Below are 26,039 nucleotides of genomic sequence, written 5' to 3' on the forward strand. Positions count from 1 at the left end.
GCAAGGGACGAGACAGAGCGAGAGAAGGGACGAGGCAGGGCAAGGGGCGAGAGAGAGCGAGAGAAGGGAAGAGGCAGGGCAAGGGGCGAGAGAAGGGACGAGGCAGGGCAAGGGACGAGAGAGAGCGAGAGAAGGGACGAGGCAGGGCAAGGGACGAGAGAGAGCACGAGAAGGGACGAGGTAACAGAAAGGGGACGAGAGAGCGCGCAAGAAAAAGGACAAGGCAGTGCAAGGGACAAGAGAGAATGCGAGAAAAGGGACGCGGCAGGGCAAGGGACGAGAGAGAGCGAGAGAAGGGACGAGGCAGGGCAAGGGACGAGAGAGAGCGAGAGAAGGGACGAGGCAGGGCAAGGGACGAGAGAGAGCGAGAGAAGGGACGAGGCCGGCGAAGGGACGAGAGAGAGCGAGAGAAGGGACGAGGCCGGCGAAGGGACGAGAGAGAGCGAGAGAAGGGACGAGGCCGGCGAAGGGACGAGAGAGAGCGAGAGAAGGGACGAGGCCGGCGAAGGGACCAGAGAGAGCGAGAGAAGGGACGAGGCCGGCGAAGGGACCAGAGAGAGCGAGAGAAGGGACGAGGCCAGCGAAGGGACGAGAGAGAGCGAGAGAAGGGACGAGGCCGGCGAAGGGACGAGAGAGAGCGAGAGAAGGGACGAGGCCGGCGAAGGGACGAGAGAGAGCGAGAGAAGGGACGAGGCCGGCGAAGGGACGAGAGAGAGCGAGAGAAGGGACGAGGCCGGCGAAGGGACGAGAGAGAGCGAGAGAAGGGACGAGGCCGGCGAAGGGACGAGAGAGAGCGAGAGAAGGGACGAGGCCGGCGAAGGGACGAGAGAGAGCGAGAGAAGGGACGAGGCCGGCGAAGGGACGAGAGAGAGCGAGAGAAGGGACGAGGCCGGCGAAGGGACGAGAGAGAGCGAGAGAAGGGACGAGGCCGGGCAAGGGACGAGAGCGAGCGAGAGAAGACACGAGGCCGGGCAAGGGACGAGAGCGAGCGAGAGAAGACACCACGCAGCGCTAGGGATGAGAGAGAGCGAGAGAAGGCACGAGGCAGCGCAAGGGACGAGAGAGAGCGAGAGAAGGGACGAGGCAGGGCAAGGGACGAGAGAGAGCGAGAGAAAGGACGAGGCAGGGCAAGGGACGAGAGAGAGCGAGAGAAGGGACGAGGCAGGGCAAGGGACGAGAGAGAGCGAGAGAAGGGACGAGAGAGAGCGAGAGAAGGGACGAGAGAGAGCGAGAGAAGGGACGAGGCAGCGCAAGGGACGTGAGAATAAGAGTAAGCAAGAAAAGGGACGAGAGAGAGCGAGAGAAGGGACGAAGCAGGGCAAGGGACGAGAGAGAGCGAGAGAAGGGACGAGGCAGCGCAAGGGACGAGAGAGAGCGAGAGAAGGGACGAGGCAGCGCAAGGGACGAGAGAGAGCGAGAGAAGGGACGAGGCAGGGCAAGGGACGAGAGAGAGCGAGAGAAGGGACGAGGCAGGGCAAGGGACGAGAGAGAGCGAGAGAAGGGACGAGGCAGGGCAAGGGACGAGAGAGAGCGAGAGAAGGGACGAGGCAGGGCAAGGGACGAGAGAGAGCGAGAGAAGGGACGAGGCAGGGCAAGGGACGAGAGAGAGCGAGAGAAGGGACGAGGCAGGGCAAGGGACGAGAGAGAGCGAGAGAAGGGACGAGGCAGGGCAAGGGACGAGAGAGAGCGAGAGAAGGGAAAAGGCAGGGCAAGGTACGAAAGAGAGCGAGAGAAAAGACGAGGCAGGGCAAGGGAAGAGAGAGAGCGAGAGAAGGGACGAGGCAGGGCAAGGTACGAGACAGAGCGAGAGAATGGACGAGGCAGGGCAAGGTACGAGACAGAGCGAGAGAATGGACGAGGCAGGGCAAGGTACGAGACAGAGCGAGAGAATGGACGAGGCAGGGCAAGGTACGAGACAGAGCGAGAGAATGGACGAGGCAGGGCAAGGTACGAGACAGAGCGAGAGAATGGACGAGGCAGGGCAAGGTACGAGACAGAGCGAGAGAATGGACGAGGCAGGGCAAGGTACGAGACAGAGCGAGAGAATGGACGAGGCAGGGCAAGGTACGAGACAGAGCGAGAGAAGGGACGAGGCAGAGCAAGGGACGAGAGAGAGCGAGAAAAGGGACGAGAGAGAGCGAGAGAAGGGACGAGAGAGAGCGAGAGAAGGGACGAGAGAGAGAGCGAGAGAAGGGACGAGAGAGAGCGAGAGAAGGGACGAGGCAGGGCAAGGGACGAGAGAGAGCGAGAGAAGGGACGAGGCAGGGCAAGGGACAAGAGAGAATGCGAGAGAAGGGATGAGGCAGCGCAAGGGACGTGAGGGTAAGAGTAAGCAAGAAAAGGGACGAGAGAGAGCGAGAGAAGGGACGAGGCAGGGCAAGGGACGAGAGAGAGCGAGAGAAGGGACGAGGCAGGGCAAGGGACGAGAGAGAGCGAGAGAAGGGACGAGGCAGGGCAAGGGACGAGAGAGAGCGAGAGAAGGGACGAGGCAGGGCAAGGGACGAGAGAGAGCACGAGAAGGGACGAGGTAACAGAAAGGGGACGAGAGAGCGCGCAAGAAAAAGGACAAGGCAGTGCAAGGGACAAGAGAGAATGCGAGAAAAGGGACGCGGCAGGGCAAGGGACGAGAGAGAGCGAGAGAAGGGACGCAGCAGGGCAAGGGACGAGAGAGAGCGAGCGTGAGAGAAGGGATGAGGCTGCGCAAGGGATGAGAGAGAGATTGAAAGAAGGGACAAGGCAGCGCAAGGGACGAAAGGGCACGTGAGAAGGGACGAGCCAGTGCAAGGGACCAGACAGAGCACGAGAGAAGGGACGAGGCAGTGCAAGGGACCAGAGAGCGCGAGAGAAAAAAGACGAGGCAGCGCAAAGGGGACGAGAGAACGTGAGACGAGGGACAAAGCAGCGCAAGGGACAAGAGAGAGCGCAAGAGAAAGGATCCTCAGCGCAAGGGACAAGAGAGAATGCGAGAGAAGGGATGAGGCAGCGCAAGGGACGTGAGAGTAAGAGTAAGTGAGAAAAGGGCGAGTGAGAGCGAGAGAAGGGACGAGGCAGGGCAGGGAAAGAGAGAGAGCGAGAGAAGGGACGAGGCAGGGCAAGGGAAGAGAGAGAGCGAGAGAAGGGACGAGGCAGGGCAAGGGAAGAGAGAGAGCGAGAGAAGGGACGAGGCAGGGCAAGGGACGAAAGAGAGAGAGAGAATGGACGAGGCAAGGCAAGGCACGAGACAGAGCGAGAGAAGGGACGAGGCAGGGCAAGGCACGAGACAGAGCGAGAGAAGGGACGAGGCACGGCAAGGGAAGAGACAGAGCGAGAGAAGGGACGAGGCAGGGCAAGGGACGAGACAGAGCGAGAGAAGGGACGAGGCAGGGCAAGGGACGAGACAGAGCGAGAGAAGGGACGAGGCAGGGCAAGGGGCGAGAGAGAGCGAGAGAAGGGAAGAGGCAGGGCAAGGGGCGAGAGAAGGGACGAGGCAGGGCAAGGGACGAGAGAGAGCGAGAGAAGGGACGAGGCAGGGCAAGGGACGAGAGAGAGCACGAGAAGGGACGAGGTAACAGAAAGGGGACGAGAGAGCGCGCAAGAAAAAGGACAAGGCAGTGCAAGGGACAAGAGAGAATGCGAGAAAAGGGACGCGGCAGGGCAAGGGACGAGAGAGAGCGAGAGAAGGGACGAGGCAGGGCAAGGGACGAGAGAGAGCGAGAGAAGGGACGAGGCAGGGCAAGGGACGAGAGAGAGCGAGAGAAGGGACGAGGCCGGCGAAGGGACGAGAGAGAGCGAGAGAAGGGACGAGGCCGGCGAAGGGACGAGAGAGAGCGAGAGAAGGGACGAGGCCGGCGAAGGGACGAGAGAGAGCGAGAGAAGGGACGAGGCCGGCGAAGGGACCAGAGAGAGCGAGAGAAGGGACGAGGCCGGCGAAGGGACCAGAGAGAGCGAGAGAAGGGACGAGGCCAGCGAAGGGACGAGAGAGAGCGAGAGAAGGGACGAGGCCGGCGAAGGGACGAGAGAGAGCGAGAGAAGGGACGAGGCCGGCGAAGGGACGAGAGAGAGCGAGAGAAGGGACGAGGCCGGCGAAGGGACGAGAGAGAGCGAGAGAAGGGACGAGGCCGGCGAAGGGACGAGAGAGAGCGAGAGAAGGGACGAGGCCGGCGAAGGGACGAGAGAGAGCGAGAGAAGGGACGAGGCCGGCGAAGGGACGAGAGAGAGCGAGAGAAGGGACGAGGCCGGCGAAGGGACGAGAGAGAGCGAGAGAAGGGACGAGGCCGGCGAAGGGACGAGAGAGAGCGAGAGAAGGGACGAGGCCGGGCAAGGGACGAGAGCGAGCGAGAGAAGACACGAGGCCGGGCAAGGGACGAGAGCGAGCGAGAGAAGACACCACGCAGCGCTAGGGATGAGAGAGAGCGAGAGAAGGCACGAGGCAGCGCAAGGGACGAGAGAGAGCGAGAGAAGGGACGAGGCAGGGCAAGGGACGAGAGAGAGCGAGAGAAAGGACGAGGCAGGGCAAGGGACGAGAGAGAGCGAGAGAAGGGACGAGGCAGGGCAAGGGACGAGAGAGAGCGAGAGAAGGGACGAGAGAGAGCGAGAGAAGGGACGAGAGAGAGCGAGAGAAGGGACGAGGCAGCGCAAGGGACGTGAGAATAAGAGTAAGCAAGAAAAGGGACGAGAGAGAGCGAGAGAAGGGACGAAGCAGGGCAAGGGACGAGAGAGAGCGAGAGAAGGGACGAGGCAGCGCAAGGGACGAGAGAGAGCGAGAGAAGGGACGAGGCAGCGCAAGGGACGAGAGAGAGCGAGAGAAGGGACGAGGCAGGGCAAGGGACGAGAGAGAGCGAGAGAAGGGACGAGGCAGGGCAAGGGACGAGAGAGAGCGAGAGAAGGGACGAGGCAGGGCAAGGGACGAGAGAGAGCGAGAGAAGGGACGAGGCAGGGCAAGGGACGAGAGAGAGCGAGAGAAGGGACGAGGCAGGGCAAGGGACGAGAGAGAGCGAGAGAAGGGACGAGGCAGGGCAAGGGACGAGAGAGAGCGAGAGAAGGGACGAGGCAGGGCAAGGGACGAGAGAGAGCGAGAGAAGGGACGAGGCAGGGCAAGGGACGAGAGAGAGCGAGAGAAGGGACGAGGGAGCCCCAGGGATGAGAGAGAGCGAGAGAAGGGACGAGGCCGGCGAAGGGACGAGAGAGAGCGAGAGAAGGGACGAGGCCGGGCAAGGGACGAGAGAGAGCGAGAGAAGGGACGAGGCCGGGCAAGGGATGAGAGAGAGCGAGAGAAGACACGAGGCCGGGCAAGGGATGAGAGCGAGCGAGAGAAGACACCAGGCAGCGCTAGGGACGAGAGCGAGCGAGAGAAGGCACGAGGCAGCGCAAGGGACGAGAGAGAGAGAGAGAAAGGACGAGGCAGGGCAAGGGACGAGAGAGAGAGAGAGAAAGGACGAGGCAGGGCAAGGGACGAGAGAGAGCGAGAGAAGGGACGAGGCAGGGCAAGGGAAGAGAGAGAGCGAGAGAGGGGACGAGGCAGGGCAAGGGAAGAGAGAGAGCGAGAGAAGGGACGAGGCAGGGCAAGGGAAGAGAGAGAGCGAGAGAAGGGACGAGAGAGAGCGAGAGAAGGGACGAGAGAGAGCGAGAGAAGGGACGAGAGAGAGCGAGAGAAGGGACGAGAGAGAGCGAGAGAAGGGACGAGAGAGAGCGAGAGAAGGGACGAGAGAGAGCGAGAGAAGGGACGAGAGAGAGAGAAGGGACGAGAGAGAGCGAGAGAAGGGACGAGAGAGAGCGAGAGAAGGGACGAGAGAGAGCGAGAGAAGGGACGAGAGAGAGCGAGAGAAGGGACGAGAGAGAGCGAGAGAAGGGACGAGAGAGAGCGAGAGAAGGGACGAGAGAGAGCGAGAGAAGGGACGAGGCAGGGCAAGGGACGAGAGAGAGCGAGAGAAGGGACGAGGCAGGGCAAGGGACGAGAGAGAGCGAGAGAAGAGACGAGGCAGGGCAAGGGACGAGAGAGAGCGAGAGAAGGGACGAGGCAGGGCAAGGGACGAGAGAGAGCGAGAGAAGGGACGAGGCAGGGCAAGGGACGAGAGAGAGCGAGAGAAGGGACGAGGCAGGGCAAGGGATGAGAGCGAGAGAAGGGACGAGGCAGGGCATGGGACGAGAGAGAGAGAGCGAGAGAAGGGACGAGGCAGGGCAAGGGATGAGAGAGAGCGAGAGAAGGGACGAGGCAGGGCAAGGGATGAGAGAGAGCGAGAGAAGGGACGAGGCAGGGCAAGGGATGAGAAAGAGCGAGAGAAGGGACGAGGCAGTGCAAGGGACCAGAGAGAGCGCGAGAAGGGACGAGGTAACACAAAGGGGACGAGAGAGAGCGAGAGAAGGGACGAGGCAGGGCAAGGGACGAGAGAGAGCGAGAGAAGGGACGAGGCAGGGCAAGGGACGAGAGAGAGCGAGAGAAGGGACGAGGCAGCGCAAGGGATGAGAGAGCGAGAGAAGGGACGAGGCAGCGCAAGGGATGAGAGAGCGAGAGAAGGGACGAGGCAGCGCAAGGGATGAGAGAGCGAGAGAAGGGACGAGGCAGCGCAAGGGATGAGAGAGCGAGAGAAGGGACGAGGCAGCGCAAGGGATGAGAGAGCGAGAGAAGGGACGAGGCAGCGCAAGGGATGAGAGAGCGAGAGAAGGGACGAGGCAGCGCAAGGGATGAGAGAGCGAGAGAAGGGACGAGGCAGCGCAAGGGATGAGAGAGCGAGAGAAGGGACGAGGCAGCGCAAGGGATGAGAGAGCGAGAGAAGGGACGAGGCAGCGCAAGGGATAAGAGAGCGAGAGAAGGGACGAGGCAGCGCAAGGGATGAGAGAGCGAGAGAAGGGACGAGGCAGCGCAAGGGATGAGAGAGAGAGAGAAGGGACGAGGCAGCGCAAGGGATGAGAGAGAGAGAGAAGGGACGAGGCAGCGCAAGGGATGAGAGAGAGAGAGAAGGGACGAGGCAGCACAAGGGATGAGAGAGCGAGAGAAGGAACAAGGCAGTACAAGGCACAAGAGAGGGAGAGCGAGAGAAGGGACGAGGCGGTGCAACGGACGAGAGAGAGCGAGAGAAGGGACGAGGCAGGGCAAGGAACGAGAAAGAGTGCGAGAGAAGGGACGAGGCAGTGCAAGGGACAAGAGAGAGTGCGAGAGAAGGGATGAGGCAGGGCAAGGGACGAGAGAGAGCGCGAGAAGGGACGAGGCAGCGCAAGGGACGAGAGAGAGTGCGAGAGAAGGACAAGGCAGCGCAAGGGATGAGAGAGAGCGAAAGAAAGGACAGGTAGCGCAAGGGACAAGAGAGTGAGAGAGCGAGAGAAGGGACGCCGCACGGCAAGGGACGAGAGAGAGCGCGAGAGAAGGACAAGGCAGGGCAATGGACAAGAGAGAGTGCGAGAGAAGGGACGAGGCAGGGCAAGGAACGAGAGAGTGAGTGCAAGAGAAGGACAAGGCAGCGCATGGGACAGGAGAGAGTGCGAGAGAAGGGATGAGGCAGGGCAAGGAACGAGAGAGAGAGCGTGGGAGAAGGACGAGGCATCGCAAGGGATGAGCGAAAGATAGAGAAAGAAGGGACAGGCAGCGCAAGGGAAGAGCGAAAGAAAGCGAGATAGCCGGAGAAGGGACGAGGCAGGGCATGGAATGAGAGAGAGAGAGCGCGAGAGAAGGACCAGGCAGCGCAAGGGATAAAAGAGAGCGAAAAAAAGGACAGGTAGCGCAAGGGACGAGAGAGAGCGAGAGAAGGGATGCAGCAAGGCAAGGGATGAGAGGGAGCACGTGAGAAGGACAAGGCAGGGCAAGGGACGAGAGAGCGTGAAAGAAGGGACAAGGCAGCGCAAGGGACGAGAGAGCGCGAGAGAAGGGATGAGGCAGCAGAAGGTACGAGAGAGAATGCGAGAGAAGGGATAAGGCAGCGCAACAGACGAGAGAGTGCGAGAGAAGGAACGAGGCAGTGCCAGGGACGAGAGAGAGCGCGAGAGAAGGGACGAGGCAGTGCAAGGGAGCAGAGAGCACGAGAGAAGGGACGAGGCAGTGCAAGAGCAGGGACAAGGCCGCGCAAAAAACATGAGAGAAGGGACAAGGCAGCGCAAGGGACAAGAGAGAGTGCGAGACAAGGGACGAGGCAAGGCAAGGAACGAGCGAGAGAGCGCGAGAGGACGAGCCAGCGCAAGGGATGAGAGAGAAAGCGAAAGAAGGGACAGGTAGCGCAAAGGACGAGAGAGAGAGCGAGAGAAGGGACGGAGCAGGGCAAAGGACGAGAGAGAGCGCAAGAGAAGGGACCAAGCAGCGCAAGGGACGAGATAGAGCACGAGAGAAGGGATGAGACAGCGCAAGGGATGTGAGAGTAAGTGAGAGAAGGAACGAGGCAGGGCAAGGGACCAGAGAGAAAAGAACGAGACAGGGCAAGGGACCAGACAGAGAGCGAGAGAAGGGACGAGGCAGGGCAGGTGACAAGAGAGAGCGAAAGAAGGGACAGGTAGCGCAAGGGACGAGAGAAATCGAGATAGCAAAAGAAGGGACAAGGCAGTGCAAGGCACGAGAGAGAGAGCCTGAGAAGGATGAGGCAGGGCAAGGGACAAGAGAGCAAGAGAAGCGACGAGGCAGGGCCAGGGACGAAAGAGAGAGCGAGATAAGGGACTAGGCAGCGCAAGGGATGAGAGAGCATGAGAAAAGGGACGAGGCAGCGCAATGGACGAGAGAGGGAGCGAGAAAAGGGATGAGGCAGCGCAAGGAACGAAAGAAAGGACGAGGCCGAGCAAGGGATGAGAGCGCGAAAAGAGAAAGGCAGCGCGAGGGACGATAGAGTGAGAAGGGAGAAGCAACACGAGAGGGAGAAAAGAAAACACGAAAGTCTTCAGGATAGAAAAAGTGACAGAACCTTTTCCCGGAGGAGTCGTTGCTCTGTCGATGCAGGGAGGTCACACAATGCAGCAAGGACCCGGGTATAAAGATGGGATGAGCAGCCGGTGTTGTTCTTTGTAGAAAACTCTTCAAAACCTGGTGACAGAAAAGTAAGGACCTCAGTACTGACAGCCCATTTCTCTGATGTATGACCACAATACACTCCACAGTAAGCCCTTTAACATGATGTCAGTCATGTGACCTATACACATCATGTGACCCCAGCAGTCAGCTGATACTGTCCATACATTCTGACCTGTTAGTGAGTGCCCATGCGTCTTTTCATGACAGTCACTAACCGGCTCTAAACTTGTAAATGAGCCTTTATACAGAAAGAAATGTGCAGCCCGGCACGGGGGGGGCCCGCGCCACAAAAAGCGCAGCAGTTTCTGATCATGGCCGTTTATACCCTTAGGTTCTGCGGTCAATAGTGACCCTGGTATCTAAGCTGTTTACAAAGTGAGGGGCTCAGAATGCCATTCATTGACACCCCCCAATGCAATGTCAATGGGTTGCCATGGCAGCCAGAGACCATCAACAGACCTCCCAATTTTATAGATCCTGCTATCATATGCACACTACACTATATATGTAGTTCAGTGCAGTATGCCAGCGGTCAATTGATTGCATTTTGAAGTTCCTCCTTCCTCTCCCCCTGAGATTTAAAAAATAGTGTGGGAAAAAACAAAACACAATCTTCCCTTGAAAAATAAATCTGTTTTAAATTTAAAGAAATACGAAATTAAGAAAACAAAAGAATTACAAATAGGAGGTGTAGGTGTGTTCATAATGAAAACAGATTAATACATTTCAGACATATAAATGCCAGAAATGCTCTTCTGTTAAAGGTGGATGAACGCGCTGTTAGTACGAATTTACAATAATTCTAGCCCTATAAACAAAAATCCGTGAGGGGGGCTCGCAAAGCGGCCATGAAGTTTAGATGCACCTAAGAGGAGCTCTGTGGAGACCCAGCTAATACTGCTACATTCTTCCTTCCCTGAGGCACTACAACCTTACATAGGCACCCTGCTAGTACCCTGGTACCAGGGGGCATGACAGCGGCATTCCAGGTAGGCTCCTGAGCTAATCTGAGCGTGAAGCTGGGAGCCTGGGACTGGGGACCATCACATGTGAAGGATGGCGGCAGAAGGGGCAGCGCTGAAGACCGCTGATCACCCCTGAGGCACTTGGCGGGTAAGCTCTGCGATACCGGTGGGGAGCTGGGCATCGGGTGCAGAGCGGCACCTCCCCCAACTTCACCTGAGAGCCTGCGGAGGCACGTGGTGGACACTGGCAGGTACTCACTAGTCCTGCCGGTGGAAGACTGCAACGCAGCCTGTGAGGTGAGCGGCAGCAGGACCGGGACACTGCTGGGGACACCTTGAATGCCGTGGAGCCTAGTGAGGGAGTTCTGAAGATGGAGCGACGGCCCTTCCTCCATCTTGACGGGTGGCTGCTGCTTGAGTGAGGGTCAGGCAGAAACTGTTAGAATGCACAGCAGAGGACTGAGATAGAGTATCAGGAGGGGTCTCTCCAGCTGCAAATAAGCTAGAGTCGTGGTGGCTTACAATATCCTGCGGCCACATCACAGCTGAAGAGAGTTACTTCACTAGTACTACTCCTAGTGGCCACATTACAGCTGGAGAAAGCCACCTCACTACTACTACTACTACTAATCCTAGCGGCCACATCACAGCTGGAAAAAGCCACATCACTATTAATCCTCCTAGCGGACACATTACAGCTGGAGAGTTACTTCACTACTACTACTCCTAGCGGCCACATCACAGCTGGAGAAAGTCGCTTCACTACTACTACTCCTAGCGGCCACATCACAGCTGGAGAAAGTCGCTTCACTACTACTACTCCTAGCGGCCACATCACAGCTGGAGAAAGTCGCTTCACTACTACTACTCCTAGCGGCCACATCACAGCTGGAGAAAGTCGCTTCACTACTACTACTCCTAGCGGCCACATCACAGCTGGAGAAAGTCGCTTCACTACTACTACTCCTAGCGGCCACATCACAGCTGGAGAAGGTTGCTTCACTACTACTACTCCTAGCGGCCACATCACAGCTGTAGAATGTCGCTTCACTACTACTACTCCTTGCGGCCACATCACAGCTGGAGAATGTCGCTTCACTACTACTACTACTACTAGCGGCCACATTACAGCTGGAGAGAGCCACCTCACTACTACTTCTCCTAGCGGCCACATCACAGCTGGAGAGAGTTACTTTACTACTACTACTCCTAGCAGCCACATCACAGCTGGAGAGAGCCACCTCACTACTACTACTCCTAGCGGCCACATCACAGCTGGAGAGAGTTACTTCACTACTACTACTCCTAGCTGCCACATCACAGCTGGAGAAAGCCACCTCACTACTACTACTCCTAGCGAACACATCACAGCAGGAGAAAGCCACCTCACTACTACTACTAATAGCGGCAACATAACAGCTGGAGAGTTACTTCACTACTACTACTCCTAGCGGACAACATCAGAGGTGAAGAGAGTTACTTCCCTACCACTACTCCTAGTAGCCACATTACAGCTGGAGAGAGCCACTTCACAACTACTACTACTCCTAGTGGCCACATTACAGCTGCAGAGAGCTACCTCGCTACTACTACTAATAGCGGCAACATAACAGCTGGAGAGTTACTTCACTACTACTACTCCTAGCGGACAACATCAGAGGTGAAGAGAGTTACTTCACTACCATTACTCCTAGTAGCCACATTACAGCTGGAGAGAGCCACTTCACAACTACTACTACTCCTAGTGGCCACATTACAGCTGCAGAGAGCTACCTCACTACTACTACTCCTAGCAGCCACATCACAGCTGGAGAGAGTTACTTTACTACTACTACTCCTAGCAACCACATCACAGCTGGAGAGAGACAACTCACTATTACTACTCCCAGCGGACACATCACAGCTGGAGAAGGCCACCTCACTACTACTCCTCCTAGCGGACAACATCACAGCTTAAGAGAGTTACTTTACTAGCACTTCTCCTAGAGTCTACATTATAGCTGGAGAAAGCCACCCCACTACTACTCCTCCTAGCGGCCACATCACAGCTGGAGAAAAGCCACCTCATTACTACTACTCCTAGCGGCCACATCACAGCTGGAGAGAGTTACTTCACTACTTCTACTCCTAGCGGCCACATCACAGCTGGAGACAGTTACTTCACTACTAGTACTCCTAGCGGCCACAACACGGCTGGAGAAAGCCAACTCACTACTACTCCTCCTAGCGGACATATCACAGCTGGAGAAAGCCACCATATTATATTGTCTACAAGGGACGCAAGTGTCCTGAGAAATATGATGAAGTGTGGGGTCTGTGGTGGGATTCCCCCCTCACGTTATAGTCACCACAATTAATGTCTTCATATATTCTGGGGCTTCAGCGGGCTCCCAAGTGGATGCACGTTCTGGAGCGGGACCTGTGGCCTCTGGGATTTGGCTTGCTTATCTGATCAGACTTTAAAGTATTAATCTGTTATTTTTGATGTATCAGGGTGACTGAAACTCCCTACCAATGTAATTATACAGTGATGTGTATTACTTATGTGCTGCACCTGTCTATGACTGTATGCTCCTTATGCTACTTAATTTTCAATAAAATGAATTTTAAAAAAATCCTGGCATGTTGGTACATAAGAACATCAGCGAGGTCACCTGTTGGCTGGGATCTCTCAATGATCTGGTCCAGGACACGGATATACTTGGACAGGAGACTCTGGCATAGCAGAGCGCAGTCTTCTGGCCGCTTGCTGTTGGTACTGTCACTCAGAGTCACCAGACACTGGAAAACAAATGGCAAGAGTTAAAGGTGCCCATACCCAACGGAGTAAATCTGATCGAAATGGACAACTTCACCCGCAACAAGCGTTGAGTGAGATTTAACAAGTGACTGCTTCAACTGACTGCTGACAGACCGCCATTGTCTTGACAGCTGAGTTTGAAGTTTTCAGCTAATCAATCATGGACGAGAAACTAGCTTTCCTGAAAGTTTTGTTGCCTGGGGTTAGTGAACATGAACGGCTAGTTCAGTTGACTAACAGCCAATATGGATGCCTCCGTGCAACAATTGTTGAGATGACTGTACATCAACCTACTTCTATCCAGTGTTTATGGCGGCCTTTAAATGTGCATATTTGTATGCCTAATATGCAAAGAATAGAAGCCATTGATTTCAGTGGAGAAACGCTAAGTCTATGATTGAGGGCAACATCCTTACCTGAAACATTTAAGATGGCACATGTTCCTTTCTGTCTGCCTGGATCATTTAATAAATACTCAAAGCTTTTAACGCAACGCTGGACTTTCTTCATTTTAATTGCCTTCAATGGGTTTGTTCACTTTTCCATATTTTGCGCGCTGATTAAGACTAATTATCCATTTCAATCAGTGCATCTTTATTTTCCATGTGCAAATGAACATGCCTTGGGGGTGTATAAAGTACAGTGAAATATGATGATGTGCGCATGAAAAAGCCTTTTTTCACTCCGCAAAAATGGTACACTCATGCAAATACGCATGTGCTCGTGTGGTCTTAGGGCTCCTATCAACGGGCATATGTGTAAAACGCTGCGGGTTCCCCTGCAGCGTTTTACCGATTTTGTAAACATTAGTTTCATACTCTACCTATACCAATGTATAGGGCTCGCGCTGCATGCTATGCAGAGAAACAGATCATGCTGCAATCTATTTCTTGTGTGCATCGATACGCAGTGTCTGCATGCACATGTGGATAGATCAATGAAAATCCATTGACTACATTCACCACGTATTACGTGTCCATGTAGCACACGCGCAATATGCGGTGAAAACACGGTCATAGACATGAGCCCTTAAGCTGCCTTCACACTTGTGAGCAAATCTTGCACTCTCGCATTGCGCAAAAATTGCTGAATGCTGAATTATGACTCACATACTTTTCAATGACTTCATTCACATTTGCGATTTTTTCTCTCATGCGATGTTGCAAGATTTGGAAATCGATGCATTCCCTATAATTTTTTTTGTGTTTTGCGTGTTTTTTCCCCCTCCAATTTATTGCATCACAGCGCACGAACTGGCAAAGTTCGTGTGATGCGTTTTTAAAATTAGAAACTCCTATTGTCGTCTATCAAATGAGAAAACCGCAAGTGGCAGCAATGCAATGACAGCTTATTTTCCAGGAAAAAGCATCACTGACGCTTAGACATCGCATGAGCACATATGATATTGCCGCGATTTTCCCACGGCGATATCACACTCGCCAGTGTGAAGGAGCCCTTACAGTGATGACTCTGACAAGGATTAAGCCAAAATAGCAGATGAGGCTTCACCTGTAAACTCTGCTCCAGTACCAAGTCTTCTGTCCGGTTCGGGAAGCCCAGCAGCTTATCCATCACCTGCAGGAAGTCACCTGAGCACGCCTGCAGTTCCCTGGAACACAGCGGAGGGTGACATCAGACTGACAAGGAGCTAAACCCAAGGAAAGGTAAAAATAATCACCTGGAAATCTCACCTGGAAGAGTCAGGAAGTCCCCAAAAACAGTAATAAGAATTCAGCAGTGCAAACAGATCAGCCAGGAAGGAGGCGTCCCAGGAGCCCTGTATGTGGAGAACAAGGACAGCGCGTTACACAGAGGAACAGATACCAGGATGCGCCGTACTTACTGCTGACTACACAGAGCTGTACACGGTGTGTTTCTGTAGTTGGGGATGATTGATGGCAATGATGACCGTCTAATCTTATCTCTCACCATCCGGACAACTGTTTTACATGCAGTATGTGATCAGATACGATCCATGATTAAGAGTTTCGCGACACTTTTGGTCTGACAGCACAAAATACCCTGCGATAACGCCCCCAGATCATTAAAAAAAAACAGAACGGTCCATGCTCATCTGCTTACAAGCCTGACTTCTCGACTAGATACCATGGCTGCCGTCCACATCTGATGCCATCTTTGTACTCCCAGCCCTTCTCTCTTTACTACTGGGTGGCAGTCACTAAAACAAATAAGTTTGGAATGTGGTGATTGGATGTAATATTATGGTGAGGGACAGTAGGATATAAGAGGCTTCATGCAGGGAGAGTGCAGACAATGCACTGGTATGCATGGAGCAGACTAAGTGTGTTTGACCGGCAGATGCTCAGGATAGGTCTGAGCTCACCTGGCCTCCACGTACGTCTTGTCAGCAGCGATGTGCTGCACGCTGAACAACAGGAATTCTGTACATAACGTCAGTGGAAGCCGGTAAGTGGTCTGGAGGCTGTGCTGTGTGACCCGTGACACAACTGGTTTCAGCAGAGTATATAGCAGAATAGCCTCTTTCTACAGGTCCAGGTACTTGGAGAATACATGTTATTTATGTGGTTATGAACTTTGACTTATGTGGGGCGTTACAGGGGGTAAGGTTCTTCAAGATTTCCACTGAGCCACTTCTTTTTATCGCAGGATGCTGCAACTGCACTTGTGCAATGATGTAAGTCTCTATAGGTAACGTGCCAATTTGCAACTCTGAACTGATAACGGTCTTTATTTTACAGGTGCTGAAGCAGTGCAAGGTCTGATAATGGACCCAGTGGAATACAGAGCAGTCATCAAGTTCCTTTACTGGAAAGGCCGCACACCAAGGGAGACTTTCGATGAGATGAAAGAGGTTTATGGGGAGGATTCCCTATCATATGACGTAGTGAAGAACTGGCATAGTCCATTCAAATGTGGTCGGACTTCGGTGGAAATGGCTTCAATTCCAGGGCGACCCCACACTGCTATCGATGAACACACCATTCAGCAATTGGAGGCCACTATTTTGGAAAATCGTCGCATAACCATTCACAATCTTGCCCAAAATGTCAAGATTAGTGTGGGGTCTGCAGAAAGAATCATCCAAGACCATCTTCATAGGCATAAGGTATCGGCTCACTCAGTTTCCCGGCTGCTCACACCTTTCCAGATTTAATTTTTGCCTATACAAATTGTGACTATGGACTCATAACCTGTGTTATACATAGAGAAGTGAATCTCCTGTATATATTGATAGGTGATGTGTCCACGCCCAGATTTCCTATCTTATGGTGTCACCTAACCCTAACCACCTCTGTTTCCTGTTGCATCCAACACCCCCCACTACAGATATGCCCACAACATGTGAGTGCTTTCCCCGGCTGCACCTACAGATACACAACCTGCTCGTGCTCACCTGATTGACCCCGGCTTCCAGGGATTGATGTATAAATTGCAGGACAAAATGAGGAATCTGTAATTCTACACAAAGGTGTGAAAGAAGTTGCGGGTCACAGCCAGAAGACAAGAGGTTACAAGTGATGCGTAGAGCCGGGCGCAGGCGAGATACGGCTTCCAGTGACACCTGTGCAGACAAGAACTAATCAACTAATGCCAGTAACAGCCCCCCTATGTAATCAACTGTACAGTACAGAGCCGCCCCCCACCCCTCCTCTACATGTAATCATCTGTACAGTAAAGAGCCGTCCCCCCCTACTCTACATGTAATCACATGTACAGTATAGAGCTGTCCCCCTTCTCTACATGTAATCACCTGTACAGTACAGAGCCGTCCCCCCTCCTCTACATGTAATCACCTATACAGTACAGAGCCATGCCCCTCCCTCCTCTACATGTAATCACCTGTACAGTACAGTCGTCCCCCTCCCTCCTCTACATGTAATCACCTGTACAGTACAGAAGCGTCCCCCCCCTCCTCTACATGTAATCACCTGTACAGTACAGAGCCATCCCCCCCCTCTACATGTAATCACCTGTACAGTACAGAGCCCCCCTCCTCTACATGTAATCACCTGTACAGTACAGAAGGGTCCCCCCCTCCTCTACATGTAATCACCTGTACAGTACTGAGCCGTCCCCCCTCCCCTACATGTAATCACCTGTACAGTACTGAGCCGTCCCCCCTCCCCTACATGTAATCACCTGTACAGTACAGAGCCGTCCACCCTCCTCTACATGTAATCACCCGTACAGTACAGAGCCGTCCCCTCCCTCCTCTACATGTAATTACCTGTACAGTACAGAGCCATCCGCCTACTCTACATGTAATCAACTGTACAGTACAGAGCCGCCCCCTCCCTCCTCTACATGTAATCACCTGTACAGTACACAGCTGTCCCCCTCCCTCCTTAACAAGTAGTAGGGTTGGGACATCGACACAAAATTATTGATAGTCGATAGTTTGTTCAGCGATAGTCGATACTATCGATTATTATAACATATCAGTGGAAAACTATTGATATTTCGATATATCGACTTTTTCAAATGCTGTATAAAAATAAAACAGGTCTAGGGGTAATAAAGCAAAATCAACAAAAAAAATTATAGTTTTCTTTTAAAACTTTAAGCTGTTGAATTTATTATTAGCTTATAACAATTAATAACATCATGAAAATAAATTAAAGTACAAATGAAAATAAAAAATTACAGATGAAACAATCAAAATGAGGTATATGAAAATAAGTTTTTTTTATCATTGGCCCAATAATCGTTATTTAATGAGCCAACAAAACACCCTGAAACAAGGTCCTGCCAGCTACAAGGAAGCCAGAAGCTGGCCACTGGACCTGATGAGATGTGAGCATGATCTCTGTGTGTTTGTGGGGCAGCGTGCCCTGCATTTTTTCAAGTTGCCGCTGAGGGACCAACGGTCTCCATGGCAACTTGTAAACAATGCAGGGCCTGGCAACGTGAACGCAGTGCCCCCAAACGTAATTCTAATTGCGTTAGATGGGTCTCCTATCTTTTCTATGGGCACTGCGTTCGCGTTAGATGCTGAACGCACGACATGTTGCGTTTCCTTTTTGGACGTGACCTTCGTACGTTCAGCGCAGCCCTTCATCTGCATGTGGATATGCTTTCATTTAGAAAAACTTGCATCTGACGCGATGAACAAACGCAGGTGGAAACAGGGCCTAAGACGCCACTTTTTCTGAGAGTCGTTTTGCCTGAAACAAACCTTATTGGTGACAAAGAGTCACCTCACACTTTCCAAAAGTTTCTAGAACTTGTTTAGAAGTTCATTGGTGCCTCGAACAAAACTACATCCTGTGCCAACACAAAGGAAGGGGCAGAATGTAAAGAAAGAAAATATGGTCACTAAATGAGAAGACGAGTTTCTGCTTCACAAAAATCGATATTATATCGCCTTAAACTATCGATGTTACCGATATAGCGGACATAACAATATCGATGAAAAGTATCGCCAAAGCATTAGCCATATATCGATATTTCGATGTCCCAATCTTAAAGGGGTTGTCCCGCGATAGCAAGTGAGGTTAAGCACTTCTGTATGGCCATATTAATGCACTTTGTAATATACATCGTGCATTAAATATTGGCCATACAGAAGTTATACACTTACCCCCTCCGGTGCTGGCGTCCCCGTCATGCGCAGAAGACCTGTGCGGCGCGAGCACGCCGGAGCCGGACAGAAGAGGGCAGACAGCGCAAGTGGGTCTAATCCAGGGAGAAGGCAGCTTTGGTCGGCGCCATGGAGACGGGGACGCCAGCACCGGAGGGGGTAAGTGTAAAACTTCTGTATGGCCAATATTTAATGCACGATGTATATTACAAAGTGCATTAATATGGCCATACAGAAGTGCTTAACACCACTTGCTATCGCGGGACAACCCCTTTAACATGTAATCACCTGTACAGTACAGAGCCGTCCCCCCTCTATATGTAATCACCTGTACAGTACAGAGCCATCCCCCCTCCTCTACATGTAATCACCTGTGCAGTACAGAGCTGTCCCCCTCCCTCCTCTACATGTAATCACCTGTACAGTAGAGTCGTCCCCCTCCCTCCTCTACATATGATCACCTGTACACTTCAGAACCGTCCCCCCCTCTACATGTAATCACCTGTGCAGTATAGAGCCATCCCCCTCCCTCCTTAACATGTAATTATATATATATATTATATATATATACACACTATATATATATATATATATATATATATATATATATAAGATGAAAGCCCTCACTGACTCCCTCACTGACTCGCCAAAAGTTCTCCAACTTCCCGATGTCGTAGAAACATGAATTTTGGCACAAGCATAGATTATCTCCAAAATAGGAAAAGTCATTGGGTCCCAACAGGATTATTCAATTCTAGCGCAAAAGAATTAGCGTCGAAATTTAACGTACAGAATCTAATTCTCTCACTACCGGTGTCATAGAAACTCGAAATTTGGCAGGAGCATTGATTATGTCATAAATAAGAAAAGCTAATGGCTCCCAACTCCATTATTCTATTATATGCGCAAAAGAATTAGCGTCCAAATTTTACGTACGGAATCTAATTCTCTCACTTCCCGGTGTCATAGAAACTCTAAATTTGGCAGGAGCATTGATTATGTCATAAATAAGAAAAGTTAATGGGTCCCAACTCGATTATTCAATTCTATGCGCAAAAGAATTAGCGTCCAAATTTAACGTACGGAATGTAATTTTCTCACTTTTCAGTGTCATAGAAACGTGAAATTTGGCACGAGCATTGATTATGTCATAAATAGGAAAAGCTAATGGGTCCCAAGTCGATTATTCAATTCTATGCGCAAAAGAACTAGCGTCCAAATTTTACGTACGGAATGTAATTTTCTCACTTTCCGGTGTCATAGAAATGTGAAATTTGGCACGAGCATTGATTATGTCATAAATAGGAAAAGCTAATGGGTCCCAACTCGATTATTCAATTCTATGCGCAAAAGAATTAGTGTCCAAATTTTACGTACGGAATGTAATTTTTTCCCTTTTCGGTGTCATAGAAACGTGAAATTTGGCACGAGCATTGATTATGTCATAAGTAGGAAAAGCTAATGGGTCCCAACTCGATTATTCAATTCTATGCGCAAAAGAATTAGCGTCCAAATTTTACGTACGGAATGTAATTTTCTCAATTTCCGGTGTCATTGAAACATGAAATTTGGCACGAGCATTGATCTATATATATATATATAAAGACGAAAGCCCTCACTCACTGACTCGCCAAAACTTCTCCAACTTCCCGATGTCGTAGAAACATGAATTTTGGCACAAGCATAGATTATCTCCAAAATAGAAAAAGTAATTGGGTCCCAACTCGATTATTCAATTCTAGCACAAAAGAATTAGCGTCGAAATTTAACGTACGGGGGGGGGGCGTGGCCAAGCCTGCAGAGTGTGAGGAAGCACTGAAACGTGGCTCCGGGGTCATAGAGGCTTTTAAGGCATCTTTTGGCGTTTTTCAGCCAGCAAGTGCTTCCCACACCAACTGAAACAACCTCCCTGCAGCGCGAGGATCATTTTGAGTGGTCTCCCCACGAAATCGGGGCATTGGGAGTCTCGGAGCGCAGAGCCAGTACGGAGCCCTGTACGGGATCGGGGGAGAGGAGAGAGAGCGGTGCGCACGGAGGAACCCCAAAGGGACAGTTTCCTTAAAGCGGAAGATCCCCGGAGAACTTCTGCTAGCAGCGCCAGCGGAGAGGAGCAGAGGAGAGCGCAGGTTACAAGAACAGCACACAGGACGCTTCCCCAGACAGCCCCGCGAGCGGGAGCCGCGGCAACCGGCAGGAAGGAGAGAAACAACGTTCACAAAAGCTGTGAGTACCGGAGACCCTGATAAGCCTTCCCACATACTAGGCAATCTCTCCAGAGCTAAGGGAACGTCCATTTCAACCAGAACCCCTGCTTCCCGCCAGCAAGCCCGTTTCCCGCCCGAATCTCCCGGCATCCCGCCCCCCTCCTTCTTCCCCCACCGAGTCTGCGGCCATTAGAGAGAGCAGAGGATCTATCCCAAAGGGGCTGTCAGCCCAAACGACACAAGTTAAAGCAAGACAAAGTCTTATTAAAGGGCGCTGCCCTAATTTTTCCGGAGCTGGTTTACCCAGCTCCATCCATAATTCATTCAATTTTTGAAGTCTTTAGACACATGTGGGCCAGTACTGCAACCCGCTAAAAAAAATTTCATTACCAACAAGCAAATAGCTTACTGGTTCACAGAAAAGAAGAAACCCTCCCAAAAGCATAGCTCCAATTCTTTATGGAACTGTAACACACACATCTGCAACACAATTTTTCAGGACTATAGATATAAGTCTGCCAAAACTGCTAAACTTAATTTTTCCTCTGTCATCTTGCAACACCATCTTTTCATGGGCTGAAGATTGCCTACAAAGATGACAGGCTGAATCCTAATTAGTGTGGAGGAAGTTGCACCTCGACCTGACCCATAACGCCGGGCACAACACTATTCAGCGGATTTCCAGGGCCCTTCTGACCGTCAGATAAACCCCTACGAGCCTCTTATAATCGCACAAAATGGTGAAGGGTAGCAGAGATCGCAGCTGTGATCCACTAAGTACACCAAGAGGACAAAAAAACCAAGTCGACATGCAGAAATTTCTAAAAAAGAAAAGCTTACAATCTCCAAGCACCATGGCAAAATCGCTCCCCTCACAAAACACATCTGACCAAGCAACCCCAGACTCAGAGCTAGACAGCGATATGGGAGAAGAAGAGTGTGACCTCAGTGCCCAAATATCCAAATCTTTCCTTCAAAAAGCTCTCCTGAAAGTCACCCAACCTATAATGTCAGAACTGGCGGACATTAAAACCGAGTTACAACAAATAGGCCACAGAGTGGAGGACCTGGAAGGCTCATGCTCAGCCATCATAGAACACGCAAAAGCCACCACGCAAGTAGTGGGGGTCCACCGCTCATACCTTGATCGAGCGCTTACCTTAATCGAAGATCAAGAAAACCGCAGCAGGCGCTGCAACATCCGGATAAAAGGCCTTCCGGAATCCTGGGCAGCAGAATCCTTACGCAAAGTGGCCGAAGAAATCTTCACGGATTTACTGGGAGAGGAGAGAGTCACACATATCCAAATCGAGAGAATACACAGCGCAATCAGACCTAAACCAAAAAACGGAGACCCGCCAAGAGATGTAATTTGCGGCCTGCTCTCCTTCACAGACACAAGCGCCATTCTAAATGCCGCAAGAACTCGTCAGATATTTAAATATAATGACGCGACATTACTCTTCTTCCAAGACATCGCGCCATCCACTCTGGCAAAAAGGCGGTTACTGCGACCGCTTCTAGAAACCCTGAAATCAAAAGGAATTCAATACTCCTGGCTGTTCCCATTTGGCCTAGCAATCAATGATGCGGGGTACAGGTTGACGGTCAGAACCCCGGAGGACCTCGAGGTGATCTGGCAACAACTGAAAGTAGATCCAATAGATATACCTTCCTGGATGCCGACACAATACGATCTAACTATACCTCCGCTTCCGGAAGTAGAGCCTTGGAAATCAACTACAAAGTTCAAATCACCCAAAAGCAAAAAACATGGCACAAAAACCTCATCTTAGGACACAGTAAGAGACTTCTCTCTTTTTTCTTTCTCTCTTTTTGTTGGAGTGCTGACGACCTCCCAGAAGAGTGGCGCCGTAGACCCATGAGAGTGAGACTCAGACACGAGGCCTTTGCTTACTGAGATTTAAACTGCCTTCTACACACTGCCTACTTCACCCATAACGTTAATACAAGAGAGACGTTGGTGGGCTTCCCCTAGCATGACTCAAGTATATATGAAAGAGCTCTCGCACATTCCACCTCTCACATTCCCGGAAGGGCATAAGAAGAGAGAGAGAGCATCAGACATTAAAACAAAGTATCTTGAGTCAAATTTGTTTTGATGGAGGTTTACTAACTCTAAATGGTTAGAATTGTGCATGAGGAGGGATCGGATTGGAGGAGTGGGTCCTGGGGCTGGGTGGGGCCCGGGGGTCGACCCACCGGGTTCTCCCCGCCCGGGGATCCCAGCACGAAGGCTGTCTGATCGGGCAGGCTCGCCTGCGTACTCTAGTTATAATAAGTTTTCTAGGCAGACTGTGTCATGTGGGCAATGAAGGAAACAGTTGCACTCATTATTGTTAACCCCTTCCCGCTGCAGGGCGTAAGTTTACGTCCTGGCAGCCTGGTACTTCCCGCAACAGGACGTAAACTTACGTCCTGAAGATAGCGCGGGATCACATATGATCGCGCGCTATCCCGCAGCGGGAGCCGGCTGTCAGTCATAGCCGGCGTCCCACTGCAACAGCGGGGGGACATCAGAGATGCGCCCCCCGCTGTTAACCCCTTCGCTGCCACGATCTAAGTAGATCGTGGCAGGGAAAGAGTTCACAGAGGGAGCGCGGCTCCCTCTGTGTCTCCGGCCGGAACTCGCGATGTCATCGCGAGAGCCCGGCCTGTCACCATGGCAACAGGACGCCAGACACCGTCGTCCTGTATTGCCTATGATCGCTGTATAAGCGATAAGGCATAGTGCTGCAAGTCCCTCAGAGGGACACAAATTATGTAAAAAAAAGAAAAGAAAAATGTAAAAAAAAAGAAAAATGTAAAAAAAAGTTAAAAAACCCCCCTTTTTTATGCTTTTTTTCAGATTAGTATAAAAAAAGGTAAAAAAAAAATTAAACCCCACATATTTGGTATTGTCGCGTCCGTAACGACGCGTACAATAAGTTGCACATGCTTTTGACTGTGCACGCAAAAAAAACGCTAAAAAACTGAGGCAAAATGCTAATTTTTAGCATTTTGCCTCACTAAAAACGCAATAAAAGTGATCAAAAAAGCCGTATGTACCCAAAAATGGTATCAGTAAAAACTACAGCTCGTCTCGCAAAAAATAAGCCCTCATAGAGCTCCATACATCGAAAAATAAAAAAGTTATAGGACTTTGAATGCAGCAATTTAGAATAGAAAAAAAGATTTCCAAAAAAAGGGTTTTTATTGCAGAAAAGTGGGAAAACCTAAAAAAATGTAAGAATTTTGGTATCGTTGTAACCGTACTGACCCGCAGAAAAAATGGAATGTCTCATTTATGCTGCATGATTAACGCTGTAAAAAAAAAATTAAAAAATCTATGGCAGAATTGATGCGTTTTCTCTCCCTGCTATCATAAAAAAAAAAAAAAAGTTTTACAATATAGTCTATGTACCCAAAAGTGGCACCGATAAAAACTACAGTTCGCCACGCAAAAAACAAGCCCTCACACGGCCGCGTCGACGGAAAAATAAAAAAGTTATGTCTTTTGATAAATGGAGAAGAAAATCCGCCAAAAATTGTTGCGTCCTTAAGCCCAAAATAGGCCATGTCATGAAGGGGTTAAAGTTAACGTGCCTTTCCTTTCCTTCTACCTCTCATCTCGTCTACTTTCTGCTGCTCCGGCTGGCCTTTCTCCATACCCAGGTTTAAGCCAAAACACCATGACTCTACCAATGGAGGGAGGCGCCCGTCCAGAGGGTGGAGAGGAAGACCCCGGACGGCACAGGCGGAACGGAGAATAACATCCGACCACGCGCCACCAGGGGAGGCCGCACACGTGAGTGAATCTACAACACACAGAACTCCAACACTCGTCCTCACTCAGGGGCAGTACAGAGATGAGAAAGACACCGACAACAGAGACCCGCAAGGGGAAGTTGTCGGGGTGCTTCTGATCCACACAAACCAACTACAGACCATACAACAGTAGACTGGATACCTATTTCCCAGTCAAGAAACCAACGTTAACTGCAGTCTTTCTGCTAACAGTTTAACCCCTTTCTCCCTTCCACCTCCACTCTCCACGCAAATCCATCCGTATACAGAACCCAGAAATATGTCTACGAGACATTTCGATAATGCTGATACTCCACAATATAAACAGAAAAAACAACAAAAAATACCCACATCCCCTCAAACAGGAAGCACAACATTCACCTCTTTCAACGCTAAAGGTTTAAACTCTCCTAATAAAAGACACCATATGATATGGCTACTAAGAAAAAGCAAAACCAAAATCGCATTCCTCCAAGAGACCCATTTTAAAAGTAATAAGATTCCAACCCTCCCAAAAAACTATTTTAAACAATGGTTCCACAGCTGCAACCCCTCCTTGGCCTCTAAGGGAGTAACAATTGCAATTCACAAAGATCTCCCCTTTCAGAGTGAAAAACAACTAACGGATACAGAGGGACGCTATATATTCGTAAAAGGTAAAATAGGTGGAGTCCCGTACACCCTAGCCATCATTTATGCACCCAATACGAATCAAATCAAGTGGCTTACGGACACTCTGCATACACGGAGAGCCTTTGCGGCGGGCCATGTGGTTCTGGGCGGGGATCTAAATGTGACACTAAACCCACTGCTAGACACTTCAAGGGGTAGGTCCCAGGTCTCGCAGAGGGCGCTTAAAAGAATACATTTAGCTTTGCAGGAACTCAATATAACTGACTCTTGGAGATATAGGCACCCAGGAGAAAAGGATTTCACGTTTTACTCGCACATTCACACCTCACATCAGAGACTCGACTACATTTTTGTGTCAAACAATCTACTAAAAGCAATACACAGCTCCCAAATAGACTGCATAACAATTTCAGACCACGCCCCAATGCACACGAGTTTAAATATTTTTTCAAACAACCTAGGGGAATGGAGATGGTCCTTAAACGAGTCGATACTAAGAGAAGAGGAATATAAACAAGAGCTGATAAAAACTCTATCTGAATTTTTTGAAATTAATTCAAAAGGCAACACAAATGCTCCCTTGATATGGGAAACGCACAAGGCTTTCGTGAGAGGTTTATTTATTTCTCTAGGTTCAAAATTTAAGAAACAGAAACAAAAGAAAATAGATGACCTATTAACAAAAATTGCATCCCTAGAGCAAAAAAGAAAACTTGCATTAGTAGAAAAGGCACAAACCGAACTAAATTCTCTCAGAGATCAATTAAGGTCAATCCTTGACAAAAAGTTTACTAAATCCTCTATAAATTACAAACAAAAGATCTATGCCCACGGAGATAAGGGAGGCAAGCTGATGTCAACCCTCATTAAAAAAGCGAGGGAAAAAACTCATATTAAAGAAATTAAAAAAGCCTCGGGGGGGAAAGCTACATCATCCAAAGATATAGTGACAGAATTTCATAACTACTACACAAATCTATACAACATTGAAGGTAAACTCACACAAGCCGATCTTGAAAGAAAACACAAGAACATGGAGGTATTCCTCAAAAAGCTCAATCTACCCAAAATTGATACAGAAGAAGCCACAGATCTACTGACCCCG

General features: G+C 50.8%; 1 protein-coding gene across 2 annotated transcripts in view; it reads right to left on the reverse strand.

Moving 5' to 3' along the window:
* STK36 (serine/threonine kinase 36) overlaps positions 1–26,039 on the reverse strand; it is a 104,921-nt gene that overhangs the window by 26,521 nt on the left and 52,361 nt on the right. For both annotated transcript variants that reach the window (XM_066577137.1, XM_066577136.1), the window contains exons 11-15: positions 16,104–16,271; positions 14,419–14,504; positions 14,237–14,336; positions 12,582–12,708; positions 8,856–8,974 (exon numbers count right to left, since the gene is read on the reverse strand). In XM_066577137.1, coding sequence (XP_066433234.1) covers positions 8,856–8,974; positions 12,582–12,708; positions 14,237–14,336; positions 14,419–14,504; positions 16,104–16,271 — 600 coding nt within the window. The remainder of the gene's footprint in view (positions 1–8,855; positions 8,975–12,581; positions 12,709–14,236; positions 14,337–14,418; positions 14,505–16,103; positions 16,272–26,039) is intronic.

This window comes from Eleutherodactylus coqui, chromosome 8 (assembly GCF_035609145.1).
Source record: "Eleutherodactylus coqui strain aEleCoq1 chromosome 8, aEleCoq1.hap1, whole genome shotgun sequence".
NCBI lineage: Eukaryota > Metazoa > Chordata > Amphibia > Anura > Eleutherodactylidae > Eleutherodactylus > Eleutherodactylus coqui.